Consider the following 15,878-nt stretch of genomic DNA (forward strand, 5'->3'; position numbering starts at 1 on the left):
GGCCCCGCAGGGCCACGGGCGGCCTCGCGCGGCGGCGCCATTTTGCGCCTGCAGCCCCCTGAGGGGGGATGCCCCTTCCTGCCCCTCGCGGTACCAGCCGCCAGGCATAGGAATCTCTGCTTACTGAAAGTTTTTCAGCAGTTAGCGGCGTTTGAGTGCTGCTATAAATCTGTATTTTGCTTTGCACGCTGCAGATTAAGATACAGCTTCCAAAAAATTTCCTCTCAGACCGTGGCAGCGCCAGCAAAGGGAAAGCACATCCGTGAATGTGGGGGACTGAGGTCACAATCATGCGAGGTGACTAGAACACTCCCAATTTACAGCCAGCAGCTCACAAGTCGCACGGTTGTGATTCAATGTGGCGTTAATTTCCTACATTTATAAATCAACAGTCGGTAAACATGGGTCGAGCCATCATGGTGCTGCTCTATCTGTTCTTCTTAAAAGACCCAAACCAAAGCCTGTGGTGCTGGGGTGGTTCTTGGGCAACGGCAGCAGCCGGTGGTTTCATCCCGCTTTGGAAAGTGCGGGAAGGTTGCCGAGAGCACAAAACCTCAAGAACGCCACTTCAGTCCAGAAGGCGAAAGAGGTGGTTACAGCCGCGTCCAAAGGGACACGTTGCTCCAGTATCCCAGGAAGGAGGGAATCCCCCTCCACAGGTGCATACAAAGGAGTGGAGAAGCTAAATTGAGAGAATGGAGTTGTCTTAGTTTCCAGGTGGATGAGGATCCCATCTTTGCTAACCACTGGTTAGCTGGTGGAGTCTGTGACATCAGAATTAACATCGGTGCTTTACCTCTTAAGTTCAAGCACTGCAAAGAGAATCTTACCCAAGACTATTTATCTGGAGTAAAAGGAATAATTCAGGGTTAGGGAGGAAAACATGCCATATAAATCAGCGACAGAAGAAGGGCAGTGCCAAGGGAAGGGCATGAAGTGACTTGCACAGTATCTACAAGTATCTCAGTGGGAAAAAAACCCATTTTTTTATTGCAACCAACTTCTTAACTTCAAAGAAAAAGGTGTGATTAAACTGAAGCTGGACAAATTCAGAACAGGAATAAACAGTGTTGGCAATCGTCTGCTGGAATAACTCTCACCAAAGGATGGTGCATTCCCTGTCACTAGGTCAAGTGGTCACTTCCCTGAAAGGTGACGCTGCGGATACACGAGCTACTGTCTTGGGCAGAAATCGGTGAGGTTGTGTGGTGTGGGTTACAGCCTGTCACGGGCTGCATGCATGTACAACATGGCATCGTATGCAATAGGAGTGCAACAGGCTTTTGTCACTAATGAAGAAGCCTTAGGAAGGCCAAAGCAAGAGAAGCGTCTCTCTCTGCCTTGTCCTGCTAAAGGTGAGCAGTGGTACTGTACAACATGGAGCCAAACAGAGCCCAGGGTAAAACGTGTGTTAGTTTAGGCTTCACAAGACACTTCTGGAGTCAGTGGCATGGGGCGGAAGGAGGATTAACAATAAAGTGTGATGGAGGGGAGGCAGTGAGGACTGCTGCTATAGCCAGCTGACAGCATTTATGAATATTGCACCCAAAAATTTTGAAATTTTTGTTGGGCACACTGCTGTTCGATGTTTTAACATGGTAGGAAGAATTTTTGCCTTGACCTCCCCGGCACTGAACACTACGGTGATGAAAAGTCCATGTAATTTTTATCCTGGTTAACAGATGACACAGGGCCTGAGCAGTTTGTGTGAAATTATTCATGTTTCCCTGCTTCTTCATTGACTACACTGCAAAAATTCCCATGTGAAGCCTGGTGTCCCCCAAGAAGAAGCCCAAGCAGGTAGAATTCCTTTGGAAATGGAAGCTGCTTTCAACCTGGAATGAAAAAATTAATTAGGTATTTTCCTAGCTGCATTCACCTTCTAGCAGCAGGGTTGAGAAACAGTTAGAATAATCTAATGGGGCAGGAAGAGTAATGTCTTTGTACATGAACTATCACAGATGATACCATCACTGAGCCATATGCTTTTGTACAAAATACCTTCATTAATTATTGGAGAATGAAGCAAAATCAAAATAGAAAATGGTTTTAAATGGAGTTTCTTGTTTCTTGCCCTCATAACCAACTCCGGTGGCTGGCACTTCCAAAAGTCAAATTGACAGTTCTTGAAAAGCTGGCTCAGACTACCCCGGTGCCTAATCACTGCCTCAGTCCTGGCATATGCCTAAACCCAATTTTTCATCCTTTACCCTGTGAAGAAATAGAATTATTTATCTATAGTCATAGTCTGAAAGGAAGGAAAAGTCAGAAAACATACCAAGAGCAGAGTAAAAGGGCTGGTGATACACACAGAAGGCAAAGAACAGAGAGTATTTAAAAGGAGAGCAGAGGGACAGACCCAAACTGAGAAATTCCTAGGACTGAAGAATAGGGAATGAAATTTGGGAGACTTTCTGATGCAATAAAATCACAGATTGTCCAAAGAGCCAGAAGCATCTTGCCAATACAGGTCGAAAAGGTAAGAGGAAAATCTTGCATATCCTTCAAAGACCTTGAACCTGTGAGCAGCGCGTCAGCTCTAGCAATGACGAGGAATCCTGCTCCATGTGCCAGGCCATCGCCGAGCCTGTGCCACTAAGCTATGCAGAGACATGCAGAAATGAGGTTAATAAGTTAAACAGTTCAAGAGCTGAGCGTAGTCGAGGGACAGCATAGTAGCTGAATGTGAGTGGGTGTGTTTGCTCGTAGCCAGAAACACCCGTTCCCCTCCAGTCTCTTTTTGGTGCCAACGAATGAAGCATGGAAAGGTACCACGAGGTAGGCAGGGAGCACTTGCTCCACTGTGTGCCCAGCTGCACAGCGTGGCCATGTGACTATTTGTGCCTTATTTAATCACCAGTTGAATCATTTTAATCTCTGAGACACAGGCAATTGCATTTCTGTATCCGATTTCTGTCAGCTATAGCCTGATTATTTTAAGGGGGAAAAAAATTGGTTTAGCTAAAGAATTAATGAATTCCTAGACTAATACCTGACAAACTCCTGAGATTTAACATGGCAAGTAAGAATGTCAGATTGTGAAACTGCTCCAGACTGTGTCAGAGTCCTGGCCCAAAGGGCAAAGCTGCATTAAGGAGTGTAACTTACTCAGGAACTTTATCTTTCCATCAGAGGGGAATGGCATAGTGGAGATGCTTGTGTGACAGGCATCGACAGGAGGAAGTTGTGCCATGAAATTCAGGCTCAATTCATTGCTGTGGCCCATGGATGCTAAATTAACAAGCGGTTTAGGTCTGCCTCACAAGATACAGTGCTGAGACCTTCCTGCAGTATCAATCTAGTTTCCAGCTCAAGCCACTCTCATTTTCTGCTAGGTGGAATAAAACCAACTTCCTGAATTTGCTGTTACTTTGGATTATGTGAATAGATCTGTTGCCTTGGGCAGTGCATTCACAATTAGATCCATTCATTTGCCACGCTGCATAGGGAGGGCTGAATCTTCTCCAGGCTCTTTTAATTTAATTTTAAGTGATTTGATTAAAGCATACAAACAAAATCAGACATTTCTGTCCCGTCCCCCCCTCAAAAAAAAACACCTAGCAAACTAAACTTTTTTTTTTTTTTTTTTTTTTTTTTTTTTTTTAATAAATCTCATCTGGATTTTTCCTAAAAAGCAGTTTTCTTACTGAAAGGAATGGCTGATAATTTACAAAAAAAAAATTAAATATATTAAAAAATACATACAAAGACAGATGCAATGTATTTCATTTAGAACCCTTTTGTTTCATGGTTAGCTTTTTTTAAATACACATTGTCCATCAGGCCAAACACTCACAGACTGGTACTTCATATGGTTCTGCTACACATTTTCTCATTCAAACATTCTTTTCTTTCTGTTTTTCATTTTACATTAACCACAGCAAAAGGCTCTGAAGAATTCTAATTTATTTCTATGGCTAATGATTTTGAGATTATTTTCTGTGCAACGTACTAGTCTACGCCAGTAATATAGTGTCACAAGTTAGTTAGTTTAGTAATCTGATTCATTTGCAATGCAGATTACAACTGATCTTGAATATATGTCTGCAGATTAAATAGTTCCATAAAAATACCCACTTAAAAAAAAAATCAGTGATTTCTAGCAGAAAATTTTATGTTCAAGTTAATATATAGTGGATAAGCAAGAAAAAAGTTAGTAGACCTATCACTAAGAAAAGCAGGAAGAGCCCATTGCAACAAAATCAGTAGTTAATATGAAGTAATTTCATACAGCTAATTAATCTTTTCAATGACACAATGGCATGCTTTCTACTCATAAGTTGACAATACTCCAGGAAGTCTGAAACAAAATAAATTATTCTTTGTTTGCTACCTGGACAAAGATCAATAATACCTCAGGGCGAGCACAGTCTATAGCCAATTTCTTAATGTAATTCAAATTGAAAGGAAAAATCTGCCTAATGGCAAAAGAGCACAAAACAGCACATTGAAGGAGGAATTTGTGATGCATTGTATATACATTAAAAAAATCTACGCAGTAGGTGTATGCGTACAGTAGGGTTGCCCTTAAAGCTTCCTTAACACCATTAATCTAACATCGCATTACCTCAGTGTGTGCTGTAACCACTGCATGGTTTTGTGCACTGGACAAAGACGACTGCAAATACCCAGGCTTTACGTTCAGATGCGTGAACTCCTGCTTCCTTAGTCACTGACGTCGTTCAGTAATTTACTGCTATTCATCTGTCCTCCACCAATGGGAACCCATAGGTGTCACTGCCTCCCCAACGTGTTCTTCAGCATTTATATCTTCCATCAACCGTCAATGCAGAGCCAACCTTCACGTAATTAGTTAAGGAAAGCAATTGGAGAAATTTTTCAGGGTGATCACACTTTGAAGTCTGGTGTGTTTGAATTGCATTTCATTTGCTGTCTGGTTCATGCTGACAAGAAGTGTTGGAGACAATTTGAAAAATGTGCATGTGTTCTCGTGGTTTGCAGAAAGAAACCGATGCCTTCTTTTCTGGCTGCCATTTCCACAAGTGTGGCACTGCTGAACGCACTTTGGTTGGACATGGTACAGAAGGGTCAGATGTAGGAGCAAGTCTGGGACAGTCCAAGACAAAGGACGAGATCTGCTCGATTATGCAGATTTCTGTGTGTTTGAAGGGCATGCACTGATCTACAAGACGGCCACCTTCTTTAAACGGCAGTAATTCTCACCAAACATGATGCTGTTCAGAGTAAAAATAATGATCCCAAATCTTGAGCCATTGCCTAGGCTGGTGGGAAGGAGCTGACGCTGTAAGGATTGGCAGGAGAACTGCTACAAAAAGAAGTCAGAAGGTGTGCTCATCTGCCTGAATGCACCAGAAATCTTTTCTGGGTATTTCTGAGTATTGCTAGTAAAACAGCTCTTACTTGTTTTATGCTGATTGCTTCATGTATGTATAACCCCCCAAAAGACTGATAATTTGCCCTTGATGAGACTAACCATGAAGAATTTCAAATGAGAAGGAAAATCTTGCTGAAACTTATGAGAAAATAGGAACTAAGGAGATTAAAGGCTCTTTTGCAACCTTCATACTTGGGCCTGTTGCCATGTGAACAATCTCTTGATATTCCTTAGTACATTATAGAAAAAAGGAAACAGATACAAGGTACAAATTTTGTTTAACTATGGACATTTCTGGTAGACACATTAGAATGTTTGAAAGAAGTTATAATTTACATTTAAAAATGAATATAAAATTTGATCCCTTCAGTATACTTAGTAGACAGGTGCATGTTTAAGAATTTTATTTAACAGTCTAAATGTCTGAATTTACAACTGCTCTTATTTCTGATAAGTAGCATGATACCCTTCAGCCAAAGCTGTATTTCAGGAAGGTGTATACACAAGTGAGTATGTGTGTTATCAGTGGATCCATTTACAGCATGGAGACTACTAGTAAATGTAACAGTAAGAAAGGTATTGGACAACAGAAGTATAAAAATTATTATGCAGAGCTGTTTCAATTTTCGTAGTCCCCAGATTCATATTCTTCCTCGTCTTCATCATCAGAATGGTCATAATAGTCCCCATATTCAATGCTGTAGCTTGCACTTCTACTGCCAGCTGTAAATGCAAATGCAGTAGACGAGCCTGCAAGACACAATTGAATCCAGATTAAATTAGTTGTGGATAGGAATGAAGGGGAAAGTACGGTTTCGGACAATAGCTCTACAAGCAGCTCAGGGTTTCTGAATCCTTGTTAAGTCATTTATTAAAAGCAAGGGGTTTCTATCTGATGACTTGACCTCATATCATCAGAGCTCATGATATATGAGCAAATGTCTGTATCATTCACATTTTAAGATGTTGAAAAAAAAATTTAATTCCCATTACTAGTAAACTATGAGTTCAGTCCTCTGCAGATCCTATGCACCTGAAAATATGACCAGAGCCAACAGAGCTTTGAAAACCACTTGCTGAAACAAGTCAGTGGCAAACCAGACCAGTGACAAACTCTGCAAGACCAGGAGGCAAATACAACAATGCATCTTTATCCTGCATTGGCCCGGAAACCCAGCTCTCCCTGGAGGAAGAAGGATGTTATTCTGCAGGACTGGGCCCAACACAAGTTAAGCTATTTCTTAGATCTTTCCAAACATTGTCATCAAGGAGCAACAATTGTTTCCTTCCTGACTTTTTGAAAATAAACAGGTAAGCAGAGCTGCCGTGGTTCAAAGACTTGCTTAGCTACCGCCCCTGTTGTTCTGGGTGTGGTGTTCCTACTAACATCCAAGGACTTCTGTAGGATAGGGATAACGGAGTAATATGTGTCTCAGCTCTATGACTGTAACCCACAACTTTCTGTTTTCTGGAAGCTGGTATGATTTGCAGCAAAATATTACAATATTAACAGGTAAGGGTCTTTTTTTCCCCATAATTCATAAACACTTCTGACTTTTTAAATACCTAGGACTGAATTTCCCATTAGGGGATAAAGTAAAAGAAAAGCTCTCAGAAAAGTTAAATTATGGGCATCCTTAGGTAGTTTCTCATAGCCTTCGCTTGCATTCTGATAAGTCCACCCTTTGCAGTCTGCCTGTATGCATTTTTATAGTCTCCACATCCAAAAAAGAAAACACAATACCATCAATGACTTTCAGTCTTGCAGAGGCGTATGTCGCACCATGCTTATTTTTGGTGTGGCAGATGTAAACGCCTTCATCTGATTTTTTGAGGCCTTGAATCTGCAGCCAGCCTGTCACACCATACTTCTGAGGCCCACCTCTTGCCTTTGAGAGGAGAGAGAAATAGTTGAGATAAAGTAGCTAGGAGAAACCATGATACCTCTCATAATACTCCTGTCTGGATTAAATATCATTCCAATCTTTGCTTTTTGTTTATTGCCATCATGCTTTGATTCTCATTGATTCTGCTGCCTTACACTTTAACACCCTGTTGTCTCCATGCCTCCAACTTCATGCTTGCCCCGCTCTGCTCTTTAAACCTCACTGCCCTTCACAGTGCTCTGATTCCTGGTCCTTTTGATGTTTCTGCTTCCCAGTACTGCTGTCTCTTGTCCCATCTCCTTCTGCTGCTTCAAAGCATTGCTACCTGTTCTCAACCTCATTCATTTCTCAGAGTGAGGGTAGCCAGTGGGTCTGGGTGAGGTGTTCAGGACCGAGGGGCCTGACCAAGCTGGGCCTCATCCAGGTTTTAATGAGTTGGCATGATATACCATGAGCTTTCACACTTCCCTGACAGTCAGTGTCAACTTTATCAGGTCCCTTAAAGGCGCGAGCTTTCTTTTCCAAACAAATAACACAAAGCCATTAACATGTTAACAGAGATGCTCTCACACTGACTCAGTAAGGTAGGTTAACAGGGTTCAGTTTAGGTTCTGAGGTGACCAGCATTTGGATGTGGCTCCTCACATAATTTTTTCTGAGCAAATTTTAAGTCCACAAATCCCACTTGTGTTTATGGTGCCTCTGGAAACACATCTAAATAACTTAGACCCTTAGTACTTCAGTACTTTTGGTACTTCAATTAGATTTTTCTGTGCTTCTCATTCTCATCGGATCTTCTCATTTTCGGGTTGTGTATCCAGAAAGCTGGATTTTCCATGCATTTCTCGGCACAGTCTCTGTTCATATTCTTTGTCCATTGGAGAAGGCGTGTGGATGCAAGCTTCAGCCTCACTTCAGGCTGCCTGTACATCTGGCTTTGTTAGCGTCTCAGCCCAGAATGTTATTTCCATTTAAAGTAATTCGTATTTTAGTTTATTTAATTTTAGTTCAAACTTTCAGGCTGTTCCTAGATTTGCTTGAAGCCTATACTAATGCCATTATACTCTTTCCTCTCAGATTCCCTCTTTGGAATGCCTCAGGGAGTGAACCCAAATGGCAGGTGTCCAGAAAGAGCATCTTGGAAAGGAGAAGCTTAAATACCTGCCAGAATCGTGATTCTGTATCAAAAGTAGAATAGTTGCCAACAGCCATCCTTCCCAGAACGAACCTTCTTGGAGGCTGTAGCCTAAACGGTTCCATTTATATGTTAATTCGTTTTTTCCAGAATCATAGCTACATGAGGAGAATCTTCCATCATTTCTTTCCCTGAAGCAGGCCGGATGGTGCCCTCCCTGTTATTTCTTCTGCTTGGACTGCCAAAATAATGATCCTTGCACTGACTGAAATCAGAATTCTTTATGTCGTCAGAGGGCCCCTATTGGGAATCTATTTATTGCAACAGTATTGTGTCTGGCAGGAGGAATTCACTGACTAATCCCCCAGCTCCTCATCCCAGACCGTACGACGTGGAAAACCCAGGTTTTACCTGTACTGAGATGTGTGCATCATCGCCTGGCAGAAACATTTTATTCCCCTTTTTTTTCCATTCGAGGTGTGGCATAGGATAGGCTGACACTTCACAGCCAAAAATGACGTCATTGCCTGTGAAATTCTGGACATCCTGAGGTGGCACAGAAATGACAGGAGCTGCAAAGTACGGCATAACAGTGCTTTAGAAGGCAGTGAGCAAAGACAACACAAACACAAAAGCGTGTAAGGTTAATTCCTATTTTACACAGCAAAATTAGCTTACCTTTTGCCATCTCACACATTATGAGGAGCCACATGATTCCAAGCAGTTTTTAAAGCCCAGAACACCTTGTGTCTCATGAAAGGGTGAACAGGCTTTTTAAAATATTACTTATTTCAAAGGACCTGTCTGCCCTTCCCTTTGCACATGATCGTGAACTTCAGCGGAATGAAGTTTCAGCTGTGTCCCATGAGCTATCATGGTGGACTGGACTCAAGGCCCACCAGTCCAGCAGCCAGTACTCAGCCTTCAGAGGAGAGCAAAAGAAATTCTGTAGCAGGCAATCACAGAGTAACTTGATTGTATCTGATAGCTCTTCTTAATTTCTGTTACATTTTACCCAACTTAAAAGCTGAAATACTGAGATTGTTAGCTTGTCAAAATTTGTTTTCTGAGTACATCTTTGTCTTGAACTTGCTAAAATCTCATCCCCCACTGTTACCCTTGGGATTCACTGCAGCAAGTTACAGAATAGCAGCATTAACACATTTCACATTTATCCTCAATTGCTCAATTTCATCTGATGTTCTTGTTATGAGACAAGTAATAAACGTGATTGAAATCCAGTTATTTTTATAAGGTTTTGTGTTATGTTTATTATAATTATTAGATTTCCACTTAGCTTGTTTCCTATTGTTCTCTTACCTTCATCACCCTCCACTGTTTATTTATTGCCTCTGAATTATCCTTTCCCACTTTATCCCAAAGAAAAAGCTGACATTAACCACGAGAGGGAGCCAGTCCAGGGATTTGAAGACATTAAAAAAAAAAAAAACCCTATCACCCGATGCATTGCACATGATTTTAAATACATAACCCTCCGTAAGCATGTAAGAACATACTAAATCTTTACAGGAAATTATATTTAGCAGCAGAGAGCAAAATAACATATTTACTGTTATCATGGTTTTCCTATTTCGGAGATCATTTGTTTGTCCTCAGCAAGAAATGTTTTTCCTTCTAAAGTCTGTTTTCTTTCTATTTCCATACCAGTGCTTAAAAACGGAAAGCATTTTCTGGGCCATTAGACTTTTATGTAATTATTGATTTTATTTTTGTATAGATACCAGATGCTTGGAAGTCGAAACTTACAGTACCTAATATATTTTTACTTGGAATATTCGAATCAATATGTAGGCACAGCATTTGTGCTTCAGCAGTTGAAATTGTAACAGCCTGTTCCAGGTTCTCAAGCAAAGTTTCTAACATATTTGTCAGTTTTCAGGACTGACATCTGTGCAAAAAATATCAAGTGCATACTCATTAAAATCAGCTGCAAACAAGTTATATGAATGCCTCATTAAACAATCATGGTGCTCTTCAAAAATAAGATTTTTCAAAGTATGATACTTAAGCCCTAACATTCTTGTTCTTTCATGAGAACTGTACATTCAGAACTCATATATTTGTCTGAATGGCAAATCTGCGTTATAGCTGTTCACGTACGAGAAACTCGGTTAGCATGGTCTCCCTACCACACACCAAGCCAAATTCCACACCGGAAATACCCTCTCCTCCATTAACTGTAAGGAGAATGCTTACAGTTTGTAGAATAGCTCAGACAGAAGTGTCTAGATAGGGTCTGAGTCCTTTCGTGTAGGTAGTGAAAGCATTTCAGGGCCAGAGCTGACCTGCAATGTCATCGTGTGAGATCAAAGTCATAGCTAGTAGGAAAAACTACTGTTTTGATCTAACCAAACTGCCTTTTCTGAACCTGAACATGCAATAAATACTTGCCTTACCTACTCAAACTTGAAGTTCTTTCGGAAATAAAATGCTCTGTATCTCAACACCATTTTGCTGTATTTTATAGAAGAAAATTGAAGTAATGATGTAGCATTTTAACAGAAATTTACAAACTGCATTTTTGAATGTTTCAGATTTTGTGTTCAGCCAAATTCCTCTATGCATATCTGTGTACTTTTTTTGCATAACTGTGTCTTTAGAAACAGAACTTTACTATTATGACAACCTGTCATTTTGATTCCTGGAGTAGATAAATTTGTCTCGATAGCTACAGACAGCATTCTGACAGCTCAGTGTCTGGAGGTGAATGCGTAGTAGTTGCTCCTTTCCTTTTGATGTCCAAGTCATGAATTGTCCTTGTGTGTTACAGAAGGCATAAACCAGAAGCCAGGAAAAGTCAAAGCACTGCTTCACCTCGCACAATCAACATTAACCCAATATCACTCCAGATCAATGAGTTAGATAATACGATTTTTTTTTTCCCTTCGCTCATATTCCTTTTTGCTGATCTGTGTCTGATTTGATGAAAACATGAAAATTCCGTGGCTTGTGTAATGTTTTTTTATTCCAAAATTTAAATTTAAACTAATTTATGTGACACAGCTAAGTATAAAGAGAATCACTGCAAGATTGTTCCATTAGTTTGTTAAATCATCAGCAAGAGAGGTTGGAATGTGAATGAGGATGGGTTAAGTGTGGAGAATCTGTATATATTCAGTGTTCTTAGTAACCTTGGTAGATTATGAGATAAACTGATCAGAACTCGCTTTCAGGAAAAGAAGGGCTTTTTCAGTGTTTCTTTCGGGAGCTAGGCCTTTTTCCTCCCCTTTTTCTGCTGACAGACGACAGATAAAAGGCTATACTCTCCTGATGAAAGGAGTTTATTGTTATTTATTTATTCATTGGTTGCTGTATACAATTAATCCATTTGGCATCAATAGGAAACAGCAGATGCTTTGAAGGAGAAATAACAAAACAACGCACTTTGAGTTGAGTGAAGGTTGTATTTATAGCTTGGTACCAAAACCCCACTGCGTTCAGTGTTTGTTTCTCATGCAAATGCAGCGAGGTTGCTACTCCTAGAGCCAGACTCCCTGTTGCCTTCTGCCAGTCGCAGCCCTGACAAACCAGCCTAAATCACGGTGGGCTCTCTCCTGCCCACTGTGCCCACTCTTAGAGCCAGACTGACCCCCTGTTGCCTTCTGCCATCGGTTGCAGCCCTGACACACCAGCCTAAATCACGGTGGGCTCTCTCCTGCCCACTGTGCTGCTCCAGGCAGCTGTGGCGGCAAAGGGGGGCTTACTCGCAGACCTCTACGGGGTCAGCTGCTGCTCAGAGGGGCTGGGAAGCGGGGCACTTTGCTCCCCACCACCCACCTCAGGCTCTAGTGCTCTGCCCTGGATGGGCTCGTAGGCCAGCAGGCACTTTTCCTCTGCAAGAGGCACGGAGACGGGCCCCCGTTTTTCTAACCAAACCCAGCACTGACGTGGCTATCAACTTCCCTCCAGGCTTCTGTTGAGTGCAGTAGGCCAAGCGCTGCTGGGACATTTCTCTGCATTCCTGGCAGGGGGTCCAGCCTTTCTGTGGACCCACGGAAGCTGTAGGAAAGTGTGTGGGGGGGGCGATGTCTGCATGCGGAGCACCTGAGCTCTTTCCTCCTGCTTGATGAATGGTGTTGTGTGCCTCGGGGGTGACTGCAAGGCCTGGTGGATGACACCACCAGCAATTAAAAGTGATAGTACTTCCAAATTAAAGCTACGTGCGTGGCCAGTTCAGTTTAATTAATTAGAGCAGACCATTGCTTTAAGCCTCTATGCGTGAACAGCTGCCTCTGCTGCAAAGTTCACATCAGTTGCGACTTGAGTGGCACTTTGAACTGAAATCTTCCTGAGGGGGTTCTGCTGCAAGAACTAGTGCTATTTTAATCCCAAAGAAGAACACCTACCCGAGGGCTACCAGGCTTTCAGTCATACCGTGGGCTGGGATGTATTGAGTTTTCTGAATACCTCTTTACTGGCAAGCCTCATTTCCCAGCTTAATACCCTAATGGCAAATCAGGGATTCTTTAATGGATGTTTCTCTTGCAACTAGGGAAAGGGGAAAGAAGTCTGGTATCAGCTCTTCATCACTTTTCCTTTCAAGTATTCAATATCCAGTGTTCATTCAGTATAAAAGCACAGCATACAGTCTAAACTGGAGGCAATAGATTGCTAGCAAGGAGTGGGTAAAATGTACCAGAGTTACTCTCATATATGGACCTTTGCCAGAGATGCAATTTTAGACTCCCAGAACTATGACCCATTTGTGACCCAGAACCTCTTCTACTTCCGTCATTTGAGAACATATTTCATAAACTTTAAAAAAAGGTAATAATTTCCCATTCAGAAAACAAAAGCCTGTTCATTTTTTCATTTATATTCATGTGACTTAGGTGAAAGGTACCCATGAGTAAAGACTTGTAATAATGTGAAGAATGAGAACAGCATATGAGCAGGAGGCAGAACTCCTCCGTACAACCCGGCTAAGAATCCTTCCACTAACAATCACTGCAGAGAACTGTTCATGCACTGTAGTGTTTTTAGGGAAATTATTTCAGTTTGATTCTGTTCCAATTTTGGATTTCCATTTCATGGGTTACCTAGATCTTATGATTATTCTGAAATTTGATTATTTTGGACTTTTTTGTAAAAGGAACAGACCTGTTAATTAAGCTCTATCTTCTTCTATTGCCTCTACTTCCCCAATTACCACATATACACATGTGTGGATACACGGGTGCAGACACACATATATACACACATATGTCTGTGTATATATATGAATGAGATCTGCCTTGCTATCACCACTTTAATATCAAGTCAGTCCTCATATAATAATTATTTGTCCAGTCCTCCCACGCTGTCCTATCTGTTTACATACTCCCAACTACTATTTTTGTAGGAAATACATCATACTCTACTGATTCAGAGCAGAGCTAGTCTATAGATCTATGGCTTATCAGTCACTATGTGATTTAAATCCACCATTCTAATATAGAGGCTTATAACATAGAAGATTAAGTACCAGCTGCTAAACCTTACATTTAACACAGAGTTAAATATAAATAAAATAATTGTAATTATTAAAAAAAAATGTAGTATTAGTTCAATAAAGTTAGGCTACAGCATCTAGTAACACATCTAAAAATATGAAGCAGATCTTTTTTCAATTTGAAAGTGCCTCTGTACCCATTACCTGATTCACATGGTCCTTTATGTTTCATGCTGATATTTCTTTTTGTAGCGTAAGCCTTGTTGAACTGACAGATGTTCTCGTAGGTTTTCCCTTCAGGTCCACAGATGCTCTCTTGAGACTTGCACACACACTGGGGTTCAGGGACTTCCCCAAACCTTGCTTCATCAGCATCCAGCCTGCACTCAAGGTGGTCCCCACATTGCCCGTAAAAATGATTGCCCTGGTCCAAGTCGCAGATCTGACCTTCCACGTTTCCACATTCCAGACAGCAGCCACAGCGGTCCAATACAGTCCCGGCTGGACAGTCTTTAGGCTCAGAGCAAAGTGCCAAATTGCATTTTCCACAGCTATCTCCTTCCCTTAACAGCTTCCACCAACCTCGGTGGTACAAGGCAGGGAAACTCTGAGCAATCTGCACCAGTACTACCAGCACTGCTGTAACCAACGGGTGCTTCATCTTGAGAATGTAATGAACAAGCGAAAAAGGTCCTTGGACTAAAGCCAGATGGGGGAAAAAAAATAAAAGAGCGAGCTAGTGAGAAAAAAACATCACAATCCTTTGCTTGTTTTAGAATATAAATTCTACTGCAAACACAGGCTTTAAGAAGAAATTAGCATCGAATTCCTAATCTGGAACTGATAATAAAAATGCATACAAACCCACCGGCTTTTCTGTAATGCAGTTTGGAATGCGAGTATTGCCTGCACAGGAACCAAACTGCCCCTTCTGACAGCTGAGTTGAAGCTCTCTGAAAAGCTGTTTGCTCAGTGTCTCCTTGAGCCAAATCTGCAAAGCATTGCTCTACTGAAACAACATTATATTGCAGCTATTGTAGAACGGGGAACAGAGTACATGAGTGTAAAATGAAGAAATTAACTGCTATGAGCTTTTTTTTCCCTCCTCATCAGTTGAAAAAGACTCACAAAACAGTGGGTAAGATAAACGTGGGTACAAAGGAGCACCCTAGCACCCTAGATACCAGTACCACAGAGCTGTGCCAGTGTGCTGGAGACTGGAGCAAGGCTTAACACCCCATGTCATCCATTAATGATGGCATCAAGGGCGTTCTGAATTAACGATTTACTGACAGGCTCTTCACAAGCAAGGGACAATCCAAGACAGCTGGAACTCATTTTCAGCTCTTGCCTTTAATATGAGAGGTGCCTAGGCCCATTAAAGAACACATTGTTCTCTCTACATTTAGCTTCTTTCCAGTGTTTATGGGTGTCTGTGGTTTGCAACCCGGAATAATGTGGTCCACGTTTAGCTCTAAGAACAAAGTGCAGAAGGTTTAGAACAGACAAACGCGAGTGAGCCGCCTCAGCATCTTTAGACACACCCGAAGGAGGTTTTGCTGAAATATGAGGTGCATCCCACATCTTTTCATAGCACTTTTCTCTCCTGGTTTCTTAAGATGTTCTTGCACTCTGAGTTATGAAGGAGGATGAAAGAGGTAACTGATTCCTTTTCCCACTTTTTCTGTGCATAGATTTCTGCCAGTTCAGGGAGATGGGTTTGCAGGGTCATTTTTCGCCAGGTGTTGCACTGTTCTTTGTACACCTCATGATTTAGGCATGCTCCCTACCATCCCACCTCATACCAGAAAACTCCTCTCCTTGCAGTGCTGACATTTCCAGTCTGTAGACCACGGGCTGCTGTTACCACTGCTCAAACCACATGCAGCTCAGCGGAGATCCATCTTACTGTCTGTTGGAGGTAGAAATAAAGCTGAATGGACTTACAGACCCTGCAAGTATGGCTCAATAACATGGGTCAGGGGTCACCACTCCCTCCAGATGAAACGTCTCTGTCTGTTTGCTTGCTTAAAATAACTCTACATGCAT

General features: G+C 41.7%; 1 protein-coding gene across 1 annotated transcript; it reads right to left on the reverse strand.

Annotated features, from left to right (window-relative positions):
• Positions 1 to 5,751: 5,751 nt before the first annotated feature.
• LOC104513276 (kazal-type serine protease inhibitor domain-containing protein 1-like) lies at positions 5,752 to 14,816 on the reverse strand. The gene is made up of 4 exons (XM_010156581.1): positions 14,034 to 14,816; positions 8,789 to 8,949; positions 7,101 to 7,245; positions 5,752 to 6,106 (listed from the first exon to the last, which is right to left on the reverse strand). Exons 1-4 carry the CDS (start codon positions 14,488 to 14,490, stop codon positions 5,976 to 5,978), a joined length of 894 nt encoding a protein of 297 aa, XP_010154883.1. The 5' UTR covers positions 14,491 to 14,816; the 3' UTR covers positions 5,752 to 5,975.
• Positions 14,817 to 15,878: the final 1,062 nt, after the last annotated feature.

The sequence above is a fragment of the Eurypyga helias genome, unplaced genomic scaffold (genome assembly GCF_000690775.1).
Source record: "Eurypyga helias isolate BGI_N326 unplaced genomic scaffold, ASM69077v1 scaffold12348, whole genome shotgun sequence".
Lineage (NCBI taxonomy): Eukaryota > Metazoa > Chordata > Aves > Eurypygiformes > Eurypygidae > Eurypyga > Eurypyga helias.

Excerpts from the sequence above, each read along its gene's own strand:
- LOC104513276 (XM_010156581.1), bottom strand. The coding sequence starts at position 14,490 with ATGAAGCACCCGTTGGTTACAGCAGTGCTGGTAGTACTGGTGCAGATT. Across the intron at positions 8,950-14,033 it reads TAAAGGACCATGTGAATCAG|CTCCTGTCATTTCTGTGCCA; the intron begins GTAATGGGTACA and ends CGTACTTTGCAG. Across the intron at positions 6,107-7,100 it reads AAGACTGAAAGTCATTGATG|GCTCGTCTACTGCATTTGCA; the intron begins GTATTGTGTTTT and ends TGTGTCTTGCAG.